Source organism: Giraffa tippelskirchi, chromosome 1 (assembly GCF_054371585.1).
Source record: "Giraffa tippelskirchi isolate mGirTip1 chromosome 1, T2T-mGirTip1v1.2.pri, whole genome shotgun sequence".
In the NCBI taxonomy this organism is placed as follows: Eukaryota; Metazoa; Chordata; class Mammalia; order Artiodactyla; family Giraffidae; genus Giraffa; species Giraffa tippelskirchi.
Window position 1 is genome coordinate 209,879,591 of NC_137275.1, and position 18,355 is coordinate 209,897,945.

At 37.9% G+C, this 18,355-nt stretch overlaps 1 protein-coding gene across 5 annotated transcripts in view; it reads left to right on the top strand.

Moving 5' to 3' along the window:
- The window catches only part of SLC44A1 (solute carrier family 44 member 1), a 219,006-nt gene that overhangs the window by 99,521 nt on the left and 101,130 nt on the right, over window positions 1–18,355 (top strand). For all 5 annotated transcript variants that reach the window (XR_014064004.1, XM_081524921.1, XM_081524899.1 and 2 more), the window contains exon 4: window positions 3,226–3,362. Coding sequence is in view for 4 of the 5 variants with exons in the window: in XM_081524921.1 (XP_081381047.1) it covers window positions 3,226–3,362 (137 nt within the window). In the remaining variant the exon portion in view is untranslated. The remainder of the gene's footprint in view (window positions 1–3,225; window positions 3,363–18,355) is intronic.

Consider the following 18,355-nt stretch of genomic DNA (forward strand, 5'->3'; position numbering starts at 1 on the left):
TTTTCAATTTGTTAATGTGGTATATCACACTGATTGCTTTAGAGATGTTAAATCATCCTTGCATCCCCCGGATAAGTGCCATTTGATCATTTTAAATTTAAAATGATCTTTTAAATGTATTGAATTTGGTTTGCTGATATTCTGTTGAGAATTTTTGCATCTATGTTCATCAGTGTTACAGGCTTGTAATTTTCTTTTTTTGTGATGTCTTTGTCTAGCTTTGTTATCAGAATGATGCTGGCCTCATAGAATGACTTTGGAAGCATTCCTTCCTTTTTAATTTTTTGGTATAACTTGAGACGACTAGGTGTTAATTCTTCTTTAAGTGTTTGGTAGAATTCACCTGTGAAGCTGTCTGGTCCTGGACTTTGGTTTGTTGGGAGTTTTTTGATTACTTATTCAATTTCCTTACTGGTAATTAGTGTATTCTTATTTTCTGTTTCTTCCTGACTCAGTCTTGTGAGATTGTATGTTTCTAGGAATTTATTCATTTTCTAGATTGCATTTTGTTGGCATATAATTGTTCATAGTAATCTGTTGTGATTCTTGGTATTTCTGTGGCGTTGGTTGTAACTTTCCCTCATTTCTGATTTTATTTATTTGGGCCTTCTCTTTTTTCCTGATGAATCTGGCTTAAAAGCTTATCAGTTTTGTTTGTCTTTTCAAAGAACCCACACTTTTTTTCATTAATGATTTCTATCACTTTTTATTACTTTCATTTTATTTTTGCTCTGATCTTTATTCTTTCTGTCCTTTTATTAACTTTGGGTTTTGTTTGTTCTTCTTTTCCCCGTTCCTATAGGTGTCTGGTTGGGCTTCTTATTTGAAATTTTTTAAATTTCCTGAGGCAAACTTGAATCACTATAAACTTTCCTCCTAGAGCTACTCTTGCTGCATGCCATAGATTTTGAATTGTTGTATTTTGTTCTCATTTGTCTCCGGGTATATTTAAATTTCCTCTTTGATTTCAACTCATTTGTAGGTTGCCTACCAAGAGGTATGGATCTGGCCTGTACCATGTCTCCATTGCTTGTTTAGTAGCATATTGTCTACCTGCCACATGTTTGTGAGTTTTGCAGGGTTTGTTTTTTTTTTTTTTTGTAGTTGATTTCTGGTTTCATACTATTGTGGCCAGAAAAGGTGCTTGATATGATTTCAGTCTTCCTAAATTTATTGAGATTTGCCTTATGGCCTAGCATATGGCCCATCTGAAACTTTATTCTATGTTCACTCGAAAAGAATGTGTATTCTGCTGCTTTTGGATGGAATGGTCTCTATATATTAGTTAAGTTCTGATTGAATGTGTCATTTAAAGCCAGTGTTTCCTTACTGACTTTTGGTCCATTGATGTAAGCAGGGTATTAAAGTCCCCTACTATTATTGTGTTACTGTCAATTTCTCTTTGTCTGCTAATGTTTGCTTCATGTGTTTAAGTGTTGAGTACCTTGTAAAGTCGCTCAATCATGTCTGCTTCTTGGTGACCCCATATGGACTGCAGCATGTCAGGCTTCCCTGTCCTTCACTATCTCCCTGAGTTTGCTTAGACTCATGTCCGTTGAATCAGTGATGCCATCCAACCATCTCATCTTCTGTCGTCCCCTCTCCTCCTGCCTTCAATCTTTCCCAGTATCAGGGTCTTTTCCATTGAGTTGGCTCTTCACATCAGGTGGCCAAAGTATTGGAGCTTCAGCTTTAGCATCAGTCCTTCCAGTGAATATTCAGAGTTGATTTCCTTTAGGATTGACTGATTTGATCTCCTTGAAGTCCAAGGAACTCTCAAGAGTCTTCTCCAGAGCCACATTTCGAAAGCATAAATTGTTCAGTGTTCAACCTTCTTTATGGTCCAACTCTCACATCCATAAATGACTATGGGAAAAATCATCACTTTGACTCCACAGACCTTGTCAGCAAAGTAATGTCTCTGCTTTTTAATACACTGTCTAGGTTTGTCATAGCTTTTCTTCCAAGGAGCAAGTGTCTTTTAATTTCATGGCTGCAGTCACTGTGCACAATGATTTTGAAGCCCAAGAAAATAGTCTGTAACTGTTCCCATTTTTTTCCCCAAAATATGTATGTTGGATACATGTATATTTACAATTGTTATATCTGCTTCTTGGATCAATCCCTGATCATTATGTAACATGCTTCTTTGTTTCTTGCTACAGTCTTTGTTTTAAAGTCTATTTTGTCTATTCTAAGGATTGCTACTCCAGTTTTCTTTTTGATTCCATTTGCATGGAATCCCTTTTTCCATTCCCTCACTTTCGGTCTGTATCTGTCTTTAGATCTGAAGTGCTCCTTTGTAGGCAGCATTTGTATGGGGTTTTATGAGGTTTTGTGTGTGTCCTTTGAGAGTGGAGTCTCTGTTTCCTACAGTCCTCTGACTCCCTTGTGCGCAAACCCTGCTCATCTTCAATGCTAGATATTCTGGAGGCTTGTTTTCCTGGTTCAGAGTCCCTGGACTGAGGGCCCATTATGGGGATTGGATCCTTCTCTCCTTGAGCAGAACTTCTGCAATTGTGATTATCCTCCCAGGATAATCACATTTGTGGGTTGCCTACCCAGGGATGTAGATCTTGCCTGTACCATGTCTCCGCCCCTCTGTTCATCTCATTGTGATTCCTTCTTTATATCTTTAGTTGTGGAAAATCTTTTCTGCTAGTCTTCAGGTCATTCTCATCAATAGTTGCTCTGTAAATACTTGTCATTTTGGTGTGCCCACATGAGGAGATAAGCTCAGGGTCTTCAGTCATCTAGGCTACCCTTGTATATATTTGTTCATTTTTATAATGATATGCTTTATGTATGATTATGTATTCATTAAAGTTTATGTATAAAGTATAATTCATGTTATATAACAGTAATTTGGGGGGTTACAATTTGTCATAAAAAGAAAACTAAAGCTAGTTATTTTTTTAAAAAAACCTAAAATAGATCATTTCTGATTACAAAATACACATTACAAAATTTTAAATATTAGAAAAATAGATCATTAAAAATGAGTTCTGTCCTTCCTCCATCCCTACTATTAAGAGTATATTTATAAGCAGTTACATTTTTTAAAATCACTGTGTGATTAGATTTGTGAAATGTTTGTTCATGTATGATTAAATTTGTGAAGTAGAATGTAATGAGATGTTCTTTGCTCTTAGGTTTATTCAGATATGCAGTGAACCAGATTATGTTTTGTGAAATAATATCTCAACATTTTTCTTCATGCTTTAGGTATGTGTTCTTTTTGGATCCATGCAATCTGGACTTGATAAACCGGAAGATCAAGTCTGTAGCACTGTGTGTAGCAGCATGTCCAAGACAAGAACTGAAAACCATAAGTGATGTTCAGAAGTTTGCAGAGATAAATGGTGAGACATTAGGCTTTCCAAGTCTATAGCACAGTCACTGTTAAATATTATGTTTTTGCCTTTCAATATGAATTTGTCCTAGCATTAAATAAATCATCATAGAACCTTAGAAAGAAAAAGAAAAGTGAAGATACTTTGGACTTCCTTGATATAAATTATTATAGTCATTTAGGGAGCTTGTTGAAACACCAGATTCCTGGGCCCTGCCCAGGGAAATTCTGACTGAGTAGGTCTTTGGGTCCTGAAGATTTGTATTTTTTACAAATGTTTCAGGTGATTTTGATGTAGCCTGTTTGAGTATTTGGGAAATATTAGACTACTGTATGGGAAATTTGTCCCCCCCCCCCCCGCCCAAATATAGGTTCAAAGTATTTCAATTAGTTTATTTTTATCCCTGGATGTAATATGTATCTATAATAGGAAATATGAAACGTTCAGAAAAAAATAATGAAGTCAAAAAACTTCTACTATTTTTCAGTGTGTTAACTGTATATATAATTTTGTGTTTTGCTTTTTTAATTAGATATTATGTCTTAATCATTTTTCGAAGAAATAAGTTATGAGAAACCTTGAGCTTAAATATTTGGGAATTCCCTGAGAAAACAAGCTTATTCAATCTCCTGAGCTCTAGCTTTCTTCTCCTAGGTTGCTAATCTCCAGGTGCTACCCCAGCTCCATATGACTCACAGCAGTGCTCTTCAGAGAATGTTTTTTTTTAAACCTCTCTTCAAGGAAGGCTGCATAGTGATAGTCCCTCCAGCTTGTATTTTTCCATGAGGTTTCATGTTTGTATTTTGTGTGCATGAATCTGGAGAGTTGCCTTTGTCCTGCCCAAATTCACAGGCTAGTTCTTCTTGAACAAGAGCTGACTCGGGCATCCACCTGGTGTCACTTCTGACTGGTTGGAGAAATAGCCCAGGAACATAACTATATATACATCAGCCTGGTCCTAGAGTTTAGAGTGTTTCAGACGGAGGTGCTAGCCTTCTGAGGGAGCAGGATGGAGGCTTCCAGACCAGTGGTATTCCTGTCCGTCAGCATCAGGTAGTAGGAAGATCATGGGACTGATTTGGATCTGGGTTCTAATTCTGCTTCTGTCACTGACTGGCTCTGTAATGAGGGACAGAAGGTATAGCCTGTCTGAGCCTAGACTTACTCATCTGAGACAATGTAGATTTCAAATAATGTCCCTCTCTTAGGTTGGAATGAGGATTAAATGAGATGATGCATGACAAGTACTGGGTACTTGGTGGGCACTGAATAAACAGTTACCAACTACTCTTTTAAGATCTCATTCTCTCATACATGTGTTGATTTGCTGAGTCTGATACCAGGACTGTCAGCTCCATCATTATCAGGTTTCAGGGAAGGGTGAGTTATTCCTTAAGGGCTTTCCTAAAATATCAGACAATGTGGGCATATATAGTGTACTCTGAGAGGTAGTATCATTGAGTGGTTAATTGTATAGACTCAGGAACCAGATTGCCTGGGTTCAGGTGTTGGTCCTGCTACTTAATATCTGTGAGACCCTGGGCAAGTTACTCAATCTCTCCATGCCTCAATTTCCCCATCTATGAAACAGGTGTATTTGTACCTGAAGTACCTCATAGAATTGTTATGAGGAGTTAATACATGAAAAATGGTTAGAACAGTGTTGGGCAAATATAACTTGTTTAAAAAAAAAAAATTGGCTCCTGCTGTTACAGCATCATCATTGTTATTATTCTACCAATGGAATGTAATATTTTTCCTGTCTCCAAACTTCTACTGAACTTACATACTGCTGCTGTGTTAATCCTCCTTATTAATCTCTTATTCAGAAATCAATGGTAAAAAGATAAAATCAAAGTCTATGGGTCTTACCCTGGCATTCAAAACTATGATCTAGTATTGAACTATTTTCTAACATGTTCTCTTGGACCTACTGGATGTGAGTCTTGGTCCTTGAACCTGACATATCATCTGGAAGGCCAGAAGCGAGCTAGTTCCTTGTTGGCTGTATTGCCCTGCTGTGATGATCCACTGGGGGAAAATGCTCCCTGATGCCCAGTTTTCATGCTTTGTTTCCAGACCCCTATCCTTGTAAGTGAATATGATACTGAGTATGGCCTTAATAGGTCTTGTTAAGAAGCCGCTTCCAGTGAGTTTTGCAGCTTTGTATTACCCATAGTATCTTGCACAAAGTTGTTGTTCAGGAGTGTTAATGAATAAACATTATTTTAGAAAACAGACCTCTTAGATTGGTGCCTAGTGATAAAGGCACCCTTAGGCTTTTGAGGCAGCTGTTTGCAAAATAAGTTAGCAGGTTAGGCATTTAAAAAAGTAACAGTGTCAACATCAAAAAGCACAGCAGTGGAGGATGGAGAAGATAATAATTTAAAAATGTAAATAGAAAACTATAAAATTATAATCAAGAGGGAGCCTTTTTTTGTAGGGGCCTAAGCACTTTAATTTTAGAAGTATCCCTAAGTTGAAATTTCTGAATTTCTTAAAAGAATCTATATTGTTTTTTGGATTGGTGACTTAAAGCTGGAGGTACAGGTTGATTTGGAAGGAGCAGATAATTTTTATTGTTATCATATATACCTCTTAATCATTAATTTCAGAGATGTGTATCTTTAAAAGATAATTTAGATTTAAGTGGGAACTTGCTGACTCTAAGAGAATTGTTAAAAGTCCATGAAAGAGCTCTAATGTATGAGAAAACCACAAAGCTCATAGAAGAAGACATAAGAGAAAGCTTTCTGAATTGGATTTGGCAATAATTTCTTGGATGTGAACCAAAAGCACAGGCAACAAAAGAAAATGTAGATAAATTGAACTCATCAAAATTTAAAACTTCCATGAGTCAAACACACAATCAACAGAATGAAAGGCAACTCGTGGAATAGGAGAAAATATTTGCAAATCTTATATCTGGTAAGGGGTTAATGTCCAGAATAGGTAAGGAACTCCTACAACTCAACAACAAGAAAAAACTACAATCTAATTAAAAAATAGGCAAAGGACTTGCGTAGACATTAATGCAAATAAGGTGTATGAGTGGCCAATAATAAGGATATGAAAAGAGACTGAATGAACATCACTAATTATAAGGGAAATGCAAATCAAAACCACAGTGAGATATCACCTCATACCCACTGGGATGGCTACTATAAATACAAAAACCCAGAATGTAGCAAATGTTGGTGAGGATGTGGAGAAATGGGAATCCTTGTACACCATTGGTAGGAATGTAAAATAATGTGTCTGCTGTGGAAAACAGTATGAGGTTCCTCAAAAATTAGAAAATGGAACCAGGAGGATCTCTAAGACAGTGAAAATGCTTTGTATGATACTATAATAGTGGATACACGTCATTATACATTTTTCCATGCCCATAGAAGAAATGTAGTAGCCCTCATAATCAACAAGAGTCCGAAATGCAGTACTTGAGTGCAGCCTCAAAAATGACAGAATGATCTCGGTTCATTTCCAAGGCAAGCCATTCAACATCACAGTAATCCAAGTCTATGCCCCTACCACCAATGCCAAAGAAGCAGAAATTGATCAGTTCTATGAAGCCCTAGAGGACCTCCTAGAACTAACACCAAAAAAAAAGATGTTGTATTCATCATTAAGGATTGTAATGCAAAAGTAGGAAGTCAAGAGACACCTGGAGTTACAGGCAAGTTTGGCCTTGGACAACAAAATGAAGCAGGGCAAAGGCTAACTGAATTCTGCCAACGGAATGCATTGGTCATAGCAATTACCCTTTTTCAAAAACACAAGAGACGACTTTACACATGGACATCGCCAGATGGCTATTACTGAAATCAAATTGATTACATTTTTTGTAGCCAAAGATGAAGAAGCTGAACAAGACCTGGAGCTGACAATGGCTCAGATCATCAGCTTCTCATAGCAAAATTCAGGCTTAAACTAAAGAAAGCGAGGGAAACCACTAGGCCAGCCAGGTACAATTTAAATCAAATCCCCTATGAGTATGCAGTGAGGTAACAAATAGATTCAAGAGGTTAGAACTTGTAAACAGTATGCTTGAAGAACTATGGACAGGGGTCTGTAATATTGTGCAGGAGGCAGTGAACAAAACCCTCCCAAAGAAAAAGAAAAGCAAGAAGGCAAAGTGATTATCTGAGCAGGTTTTACAAATAGCTAAAGAAAGAAGAGAAGTGAAAAGCAAGGGAGAAAGCCATAGCCAACTAAATGCAAATTTCCAAAGAACAGCACAGAGAGATAAGAAGGCCTTCTTCAATGAACAAAGTGTAAAACTTGAAGAAAACAACAGAAGGGGAAAGACTAGAGATCTCTTCAGGAAAATTGGAGATATCAAGTGAACATTTTGCCCAAAAATGGGCACAATAAAGTATATAAATGGTAGAGACCTAGTAGACACTGAAAAGATCAAGAAGAGATGGAAAGAATACACAGAAGAACTGTGTAAAAAAGATCCAGATGGACGGGATGACTACAATGGTGTGGTCAGCCACCCAGAGCCAGACATTCTGTAGCACAAAGTTAAATGGGCCTTAGGAAACACTGCTGTTAATAAAGCTAGTGTATGCTACAGAATTCCAGTATAACTATTCAGAACCCTAAAGGATGATGCCATCATGGTGTTGCATTCAATATGTTAGCAAATCTGGAAGACCCAGAAGTGGCCACAGGACTGGAAAAGGTCAATCCTCATCCCAATTCCCAAGAAGGGTAGTACTAAAGAATGTACTAACCATCAGACAATTGCACTCATCTTCCATGCTAGTAAGGTCATGCTTAAAATCTTGCAAGCTAGGCTTCAGCATTATTGCGAACCAGGAACTTCCAGATGTCCTATCCGGATTTAGAAAAGGAAGAGGAACCAGAGATCAAATTGCCAACATTCACTGGATCATAGAGAAAGCAAGGGAATTCCAAAAAAACCATTTACCTCTGTTTCATCGACTATGCCAAAGCCTTTGACTGTGTGGATTATAATAAACTGGAAAGCTCTTAAAGAGATGGAATACGAGACCATCTTACCTGTCTCCTGAGAAAACCTGTATGGGGGTCGAGAAGCATCAGATAGAACCTTGTTTGGAACAACTGATTCGTTCAAGATTGAGAAAGGAGTACAACAGGGCTCTCTGCTGTCACTCTGTTTGTTTAATCTATATGCTGAGCACATCATGAGAAATGCTGGGCTGAATGAGTTACAAGCTGGAATCAAGATAGACAGGAGAAATATCAACAACTTCAGATATGCTGATGATACCACTCTAATGGCAGAAAGTGAAGAGGAACTAAAGAGCCTCTTGATGAGGGTGAAGGAGGAGAGTGAAAGAGCTGGCTTAAAACTAAATATTAAAAAAACTAAGATCATGGCATCCAGACCCATCACTTGATGGCAAATAGAGAGGGAAAAGTTGAAAGTAGTGACAGATTTCCTTTTCTTGGACTCTAAAATCACTGTGGATGGTGACTGCAGCCATGAAATCAGAAGACGTTTCCTTCGTGGCAGGAAAGTTATGACAAACCTAGACAGTGTGTTGCAAAGCAGAGACATTACTCTGCTGACAAAGATTCTTATAGTCAAGACTATGGTCTTGCCAGTGGTCATGTACGGTTGTGAGAACTGGACCATAAAGAAGGCGGAGCGCTGAAGAATTGATGCCTTCGAACTATGGTGCTGGAGAAGACTCCTGAAGGTCCCTTGAACAGCAAGGAGATCAAGCCAGTCAATCTTAAGGAAAATCAACCCTGAATACTTGTTGGAAGGACCGATGCTGAGACTGAAACTCCCGTATTTTGGTCTTATGATGTGAACTGACTCATTGGAAAGGTCCCTGATACTGGGAAAGATTGAGGGCAGAAAGAGAAGAGGGTGTCGGAGGATGAGATGGCTGGATGGCATCACCAATGCAATGAACATGAACTTGGACAAAGTTTGGGAGATGGTGAGGGACAGAAAGGCCTGGCGTGCTGCAGTTCATGGGGATGCAAAGAGTTGGATATGACTGGGCAACTGAACAACAGCAGAATGTAAAGCACGAAGATGAACTCTAATGTAAACTATGGACTTTGGGGTGGTTACGATTTGTCAGTGTAGGTTTATCGGTTGTATCAAACATACCATTCTGGTGGGAGAATGTTGATAATGGTGGAGGCTAGGCGTATGTGGGGATGTGAGGTTTATGGGAAATCTATGTACCTTCTTCTCAGTTTTGCTGAGAACCTAAAACGCTCTTAAAAAAATTGTCTTGGAGCAAAATAGATTGCTATCTGACCCAAAAGTTCCACTTTTAGAAGAATTGACAACAGGATATCAAAGAGATATTTGCACATTCATGTTCATTGCAGGGAGAAGGCAATGGCACCCCACTCCAGTACTCTTGCCTGGAAAATCCCATGGTCGGAGGAGCCTGGTGGGCTACAGTCCATGGGGTCACTAAGGGTCGGACATGACTGAGCGACTTCACTTTCACTTTTCCCTTTCATGCACTGGAGAAGAAAATGGCAACCCACTCCAGTATTCTTGCCTGGAGAATCCTAGGGACGGCGGAGCCTGGTGAGCTGCCGTCTATGGGGTCGCACAGAGTCGGACACCACTGAAGCGACTTAGCAGCAGCAGTTCATTGCAGCCTTATGCTGCCAAGAGGTAGAAGGAACCTAAATTTCCATTGACAGATGAATGGATAAAGAAAATGTGGTATATACATACAGGGGAATACTAGTCAGCCTTAAAAAATAAGGAAATCCTGCCATATACTATAATATATATGAAGTTTGAGGATATTATGCTAGGTGAAGTAAGCCAGTCACAGAAAGACAAATGCTGCATGATTACACTTATATGAAGTACCTAAAGTAGTCAGGGGCTTCCCTGGTGGCTCAGTGGTGAAGAGTCCGCTTGCCAATGCAGGAGACTGGTTCAACCCCTGATCTCAGAGGATCTCATATGCTGGAGAGCAACTTAGCCTATGTACCACAACTATTGAGCCTGTGCTCTAGAGCCCGGAAACCACAACTCCTGAGCCCACAGGCAGCAACTACTGAAGCACGTGTGCCCTAGAGCCCATGCTCCACAACAGGAGAAGCCCACGCACTGCAACTAGAGAGTAGCCCCTGCTTGCTGAAACTAGGGAAAAGCCTGTGCAACAGCGAATGCCCAGCACAGCCATAAATAAATAAATAAAATTATAAATATATTAAAAATAATAGACTCTTTAAAGGTAAAATGGTGGTTGTGAGAGCTGAGGGGGATGGGAAATGGGGAGATGATGTTGGATGGGTATAGAGTTTCAGTTTTGCAAGATGAAAAAATTTTAGAGCTCTGTTGCACAACAGTGTACATATAGTTAACACTACCATACACTTTTTAAAAAATGCTTACTATGGTATGTTTTATGTTATATTTTTATCAGAATTTTTTTTAAAAAGAAAGGAAATTCTGACACATGCTACAGTATGGATGGACCTTGAAGATATTAGGTTAAATGAAATAAGCCAGTTACAAAAGGGCAAATACTATATGAGTCCCCTTATTAAATGAGATACTTAGAGTGGTCAAATCCACAAAGGCAGAAGGTGGACTGGTAGTTGCTGGGAGCTGTGGGGAGAGAGAAATGGGAAGTTACTGATTTCTACATGAAGAGTTTCAGTTTTGCAAGATGAAGAGATCTGGAGATGGATGATGGTAATGATTGCACAATAATGTACTTAATGAAAACTTAGTGTATATACATAGTGAATGTACTTAATGCTACTGAAATCTGCACTTAGACATGGTTAAGATGGTAAAATTTTTGTTATGTGTATTTTACCATAATTTAAAAGTTTATGAAAGAGAGAATCCTGTTTGGGGTAGTAACTTTTTCGATGATTATTTAAAAACTTATTTTAAAATGCAAGGTTAAAATAACATTTTTTCTTACCAGAAGGAAAAGATAATATAAATCCTTTTCAGAATTTTAAGTTTCCATGACAATGTTTGAAGGTACTTTTTTAGCACTTAACCATCCATTCATGTGAACTTTTATTACCTTTACAAATTATTTGAAATCAGTATAAGGAAAAGCTCTTAGTTCCTGTAGTAATGTAAGAAATACATTTATCAGGCAAATGATAGTTCCTCCATTCTTTGTTTCTTTTATACAAGAAAGAGGAGTTGTTTTCTTGGACACTTAGTTTGTGGACTACTTCTGTCAAATATGTCTGACTAGAATAGAAAGCTTGGAAGAAATAGCTGAAAATTAGACTGATTATGTAGAGATGCTGCCATATTACAGGGAGCTTTAAAAGACAGATTTCAGATGAATATAAAAGTATTTTTTGTATATCAATTTACTGATAGATGTATAAATGTGTGTTTCATTATTTTGAGCCATAGCTTATACAGACACCAATATCATAAATATGTGATGCTAGAGAATAAAACAATTTAACAATTGCCTTTGAAAATCAGAGGTGCCAGATACCATTAGGATTCAGTGTTAAACTTCTTTGGTGCTTTGTTTATCATCTTGCTGCAGTGGTGCAGGAGTTTCCTGGGGGCAGAATCACGCTCTATTTATCTCTGAATATCCAAGCCCTAATATAGGATCTCACACAGCAATGATTCATGTTTTTTGAAAGAATAATAGACTGAATGTCCCTCTTCATCTCTATTGCCACTTAATAATTTCTCATTCTCTTAACACATTATCCTTTGCTCAACTCTGTATCCATGTGAGTTGCCACCAGCAGGTAAACTGTTCAGCTTCAGTCTAAGTAGAATTGCTGTGAAATCAGTTCTTTTTATTCATCTCTAAATAATTCATCTTATTCATCTATTTGTCTCTCTTATACATACTTTCCAAGTGATTATTCATGCTTTTCTTAAGTCCTCTTTTTCTTCCTCTTTCCTAAGCTCTACTAAAACCCTCTGGTGAGAGCTTGCATCTGAGGTCTTATTTTTCAGCAGATCGTGAATCCATCAACTTTCCTTCCCTGCCGTTTCTGATGAACAAGTTTCTTTCCCCCTTTATTATCATTATTTTGGAAAACTCAATAATGTATACATTGTAGGAGGGGGAGGAGTCTCCCTCCCTCTGACACTAACTTCAACTTTACATGAAAATTTCATCTCAGCCCAGCCAGATCATCCGCTGGGTTCAAACCATGACAGATGGTGAAGGGAAGGGAAGATGATACCCGCTCAGATGTTCTTCCTCTTCCTCTCCCTCTTCTGATTCTGATCCTACCACCACATCTGGTCCATAGTCCACCGTTCACTTTACTCCACTGTTCCTGATGTTCAGCATGGGCATTTGAGTCTAAATAGGCAAATCAGACTGAAGCTCAGTGTTTTCTTTCAACATATTTATGATACCTATTTGTGCTGTGCACAGTGGCATGTGCCATGCCCATGCTTTGCATGTCATTTTATTCTTTCCACATACAGTCTAAATTCTAAACAAAAGTTTAGAAATGAGAATAACCTGTAAGTTGAGGGCTGACTGCTTGTTCTCAGTTGGTGCTAGTATTTTACATGGTGCTAGTATTTTACATGGAATTCCTTATTGTTTCTTGTATTACTCTTAGCAAACTGTTGTATCAATATTATTTTGTTTTCCCTAACTGTAGTAAAATAGCCGATTTCTTATTTTTCTTTTGTGTCCCATTTATAGCACTCCTATTTAACAGTTCTTCTTCAATGTACTGTATCTTGTATAAATTCAGAGAGCTTTATGACCTGCCATTTGGCCCATGTTCACATTTTGAGTAGAGCCATGCAGTTTGGGGAGAAGGCAATGGCCCCCTACTCCAGTACTCTTGCCTGGAAAATCCCATGGACAGAGGAGCCTGGTAGGCTACAGTCCATGGGATCGCTAAGAGTCGGAAATGACTGAGCGATTTCACTTCCACTTTTCCCTTTCATGCACTGGAGAAGGAAATGGCAACCCACTCCAGTATTCTTGCCTGGAGAATCCCAGGGACGGGGGGAGCCTGGTGAGCTGCCGTCTATGGGGTCGCACAGAGTCGGACACAACTGAAGCGACTTAGCAGCAGCAGCAGCATGCAGTTTGGTGCTTTCAGTGATCATTGCTGAAAATCATGAGAGAGTATGTGATCCATTCAGATAAAATATGTGAATACTAACAAGCCTTTGGATTATTGTTATCTAGTTGGTAAGTGTAGAGTTAGTATGAATAGACAATCAGATTATTGTTTGCCTTTTTTTCTTTACCAGTCAGTTACACTATAACTTAAACCACAGAGTTAGTATGGATTCTTTTTTTTTTTTTAACTTTTATTGGAGTATAGTTGCTTAGTATGGATTCTTTTTGGCCACAGTATATCAAAAAATTGGCTGTCATTTATAAATGAGTGAAATGAACAACTGTAGCAACTGATTTAATTGACTCCAAATCAGAGATCATCAAGGGAGACTTGACTGTTAAAATGAGGGGGAAATTCTTAAATTTAGTAATGTAATTCTAAGTAATTACTTGATTCAACAAATAGTTAATTAGTACACATTAAATATGTACCAGAAAGACAAAAACAAGGTATAGTTGCCATGTATAAGGAGCTTGCATTAGAGTAGACAGTCAAACTTCTCTTTATCCTCTGCAGTACCTAGTAGGAGTCTTGTACAAAGATGGCCAAAGTTAATTCCCTCAGCAGATATTTATTGTGTACCTAGTATGTGCCCGTAGTGATCACAGATGTCATATCTCCAGCTAGTTAATAGTGCTTCTTGGGAATTGCAAATATGTCCATCCTTTTTATTGGTTACTAGAAATGGAAATTGGAAAATTGTCTTGCTCTTTTCTGGCATACGAATACAGAATGCTTTCCTCCTTCGAAAGGAATTAAATTCATTGAACTCATATTCATGTCATTTGTTCTTAATAACAAGAACTTCTGCATTGAAAGATTTTCTTTTTCATTAACTACAATTTTCTAAACCATGTGTTTTAAGGACTATTTTTTTCCTCTTGGTGTATCCTACAATGTTATGATGATGATGAAAGTCACTCAGTCGTGTCCAACTCTTTGCAACCCCATGGACTATACAGTCCATGGAATTCTCCAGGCCAGAATACTGGAGAAGGTAGCCATTCCCTTCTCCAGGGGATTTTCCGAGCCTAGGGATCGAACCCAGGTCTCCCACATTGCAGGCGGATTCTTTACCAGCTGAGCCACAAAGGAAGCCCAAGAATACTGGAGTGGGTAGCTTATCCCTTCTCCAGCGGATATTCCTGACCCAGGAATCGAACCGGGGTCTCCTGCATTGCAGGTAGATTCTTTACCAACTGAGCTATGAGAGAAGCCCTTTAATATTGGAGTGGGTTGCCATTTCCTTCTCCAGGGGATCTTTCTGACCCAGGGATCGAACCTGTGTCTTCTGGATTGGCAGGCAAATTCTTTACCACTGCACTACCTAGGAAGCCAAATGTTATTGAGATAGTAAATCAAACAAAATTTTAAAATAAGAATTAGCCCCCAATGCCAACTCTTTATTTCAAATAATTTGATGTTTTAGACTAGTAGTTCTTAACTAAGGGTGATTTTTGCACCTGCCACAGCTACCTCCTCCCCCTCCCCCATCTAGGATGTTTGGTAGTGTCAGGAGACGTTTTTTGTTGTCACAGTTAGTTGAGAGGTTACAGGGAGGCTGCTGGCATCTAGTGGACAGAGACCAGGGTTGCTGATAAACATCCTGCAAATGCATAAGACGGCTCCCTACAACCAAGAACTGCCTGAGAATTGTGTTAATACCAAGGTTTAGAAATCCTGTTTTAGATAGTGTACTTTGTAGTGAATGGTGAAAAGCATATATCATTATATATAACATGTAACACCAAAATATAAGAGATTAAAATAATTCTTTTTTGTTGTTGTTGTTAATCAGGATGTCTGTTTTATCAACAGATGGCTTTTGAGTGCTGTCTGTGTGCCAGGAAATAGAAATTCCAGATATTTTGAAGGCATAAGGTCCCAGTTCTCAAAGAGCTCACATTCTAAAGATAGAAATGATATGTAAACTAAAAAATTATAAAATAATGTGTTTTATAATACAGCTAAGAAGTAAATAGCTTTGTTTGGGTGCATCAGATAAGACTTGACGGAGGGGGTAAAGTTTGTAGTTTGTAGAAGTTCTTCTCAAACTTGAACACTCTTTCAGATGCTAGTTAGGAAAGGACAGCTCAAGCAGAGGGAATAGCATGTGGAAAAGCCTGGAAGCTTGAGAAACCGCAAGAATTATAAGTAGTTTATTAATGAGCCTGGGGTTTTAGGTAGAGGCCTGCCTTAGGAGGGCTTTGAAGCCAAGGAGTTTGGAATTTGTCCTGAGGGTGGAGGTGTAATAAACTAATCCTAAGTTTACAGAAATCATTCTGAAGGTTGTGTGCAGGATGGAGGTAAGAAATCCTCTGAGAGAGTAGTTTAACTGACCCAATAAGAGATCATGATGGTCTGAAATAACATAGATCTAGGACTTCCCTGGTGACTCAGTGGTGAAGAATCCACCTGCCAACGCAAGGGACACAGGTTCGATCTGAGAAGATCCGACATGCTGCAGGGCAACTGAGCCTGTGTGCACAACTGAGCCTGTGCATAGCAACCACTGAAGCCTGAGTGCCCTAGAGCCCGTGCTCTGCAACAAGAGAAGCCACAGCAACGAGAAGCCTGCACATTGCAACGAAAAGAAAGCCTGTGTGCAGCAGTGAAGACCTAGTGCAGTCAAAAATAAATAAATAAATAAAAATTATTTTTAAAAAATTACGTAGAAAAGTCTGATTGTCAGGACTTGGTATCTTGAATGTCTTGAATAATACGAGAAGACATAAATGGAAGATGTAGATAAAGAAGATAAGAATGACTTCCATACTTCATCTTGGGGATTTTATGAATGGTGGAGCCATTACCTAGGGTAGATTTAAAACGGGAGGAGGCAGAGCAGATTTAGAGAGTGGGTGATTGAAAAAACTGTTTTTCAAACGTATTGTCTTTGCAGTGTCTGTGGAATATACATTTTTTCTCAGGAGCATATTGAATACTTGTCTGATTATGATTATTAGGAAAGACACAGAAGAAGCATTGTGGGCTACAGGTAAAGAATTCTGTTTCTTAGTTTGTCAGTGATCTCCTAAAAGGCCTTGGAAACATGACACTTTTTTTCATCTGTAATGTTTGGAGCATGGTGATGGAAACATACGTCTTAGTGGAGTTGTTATAAGTGATATTGAGCTAAAATATAAATAATTAACTATTATAAGGCATTTGAAATGTTGTAGTAGTTAAACATTCTGGGGACTATAGCAACTGTTTACCAAGATAAATGCTTATATACCCAAGTTAGGTTCCTAAGATCATTCATTCTGATGGCCTTTGAATAACATTGGCTGCTGAGTTGCATGGATTACCTCTGATATGGTTTTGATGAGCTTTTGTTCTTTGCTTTAGACTTTTCATTACTCTAGCATGGTTTTTCCCTGTTTTTTGCATTAGAAGAAAAATATTGTCTTGCTGTTTATAACCAAACATCTTATGTCTCTACTTCTACTATTGTTTATACTTCTACTACTAAAAAAAATAAAATAGATACTACCTTAAGAGTTCACTAAAAATACATTAGCAATACACATGAAAAGAGAAGCAATTGTAAAACATTGGCCATTTCTGGGTTGTTTTAATGTTCTTCGTTGAGGCTTCTCTGTCCATCAGTCCTTTGAGTAGGAAGCAATATAAGGTTTCTTCTGATTGTTACTACGAGCACATTGTAAAGATCTTTTTCCTTTAATCTGTTTAGTACAGGATCTATTTAGTACTGGCCTCTGTCCCAGAATACTGTCAGAGATAAGGCTATTATCCTTTCATTGAGCATTATCATGGGAAAGTCTTTATAAAATTGAACTCTGTTGCACCTGCTGACCTCCTTTTTTAAAACGAAAAAAGGGTGGGGATGAAGATTATGTTCACTGAATTCAAATGGAGCAGTGTGTTTGACAGCACTGACACAATATGCTTCAGTTAGGGCCTTTCACGTTGTGCAAATCAATTCCATCTTGGACTCTGAAAGAAGTACGTTGACAATTCAGATCAGGAAGTTGATGATCACGTTGGGTACTTGCCCTGCAGTTACTGGCACAGTGATTTTTCTTGAGCAATTCTATAATAGGACTCCAGCTATTTTACAATTAATCTAAAGTGTTTGCTTGCCATGGCTGTCATATTTTCTCTAAAATTGCTATAAATAGTATCTAGTGGTGTTATCTTTAAACATGAAAGGCTAATTTTAGAAGTTAGACGCTTAATATTCATGCTTAACTAAGTCATTAAAATGAAAGAGAATGATAGAAAACAGTTTTACAAAGTTAGTTTCCTATTGAGTCTATCTTAAGAGCTGCAGAAACTTGAAGAATGATGCCATGCAACTTTCAAGTATCTCTTTAAAAATATTTTACACTGCCCGATTACCTGAGATATTTTTATATAAAATAGATGCTACATGTATTTATGTAAATATGCTACTAAGCCCACATATTCAAACACTTAACAAGTTGGTTTGGGGGCAGCATTTCTGATATAGTGCAGGTTTGTGGCTTTCTCAAATTCTTTGGATTGAAAGTACAAGATGTAAAGGAAGTAAACCTGTCCATTTTGTTGTCCCAACAAATCTTTATTTCTGTACTCCATTCTGGTTCCTTCTCATGTCCTCACATGATGTTTTCACAATTAATTCAGTGTTAAAATCTGCCTTCACATTATATTTTAAACATATTGCATGGTGATACAGTGCAAAATCTCATTCTTGCTGTGATATAAATGCAAAGCCGTTCTATTTGTATTTAGTAATAAAGTATTTGCCCAAATTAGTAACCTAGTAAGAGCTTCAATAATGAAATACAAACAATTTACATGATATAATATAGTTGGTCTGAGCAAAATTAGAACTAAAGCCTAAATGTCCCTAGCTAACAATGTCTTTGTACAATGAACCTTATAGTAAAGTAGCCGTATTGTAAAAT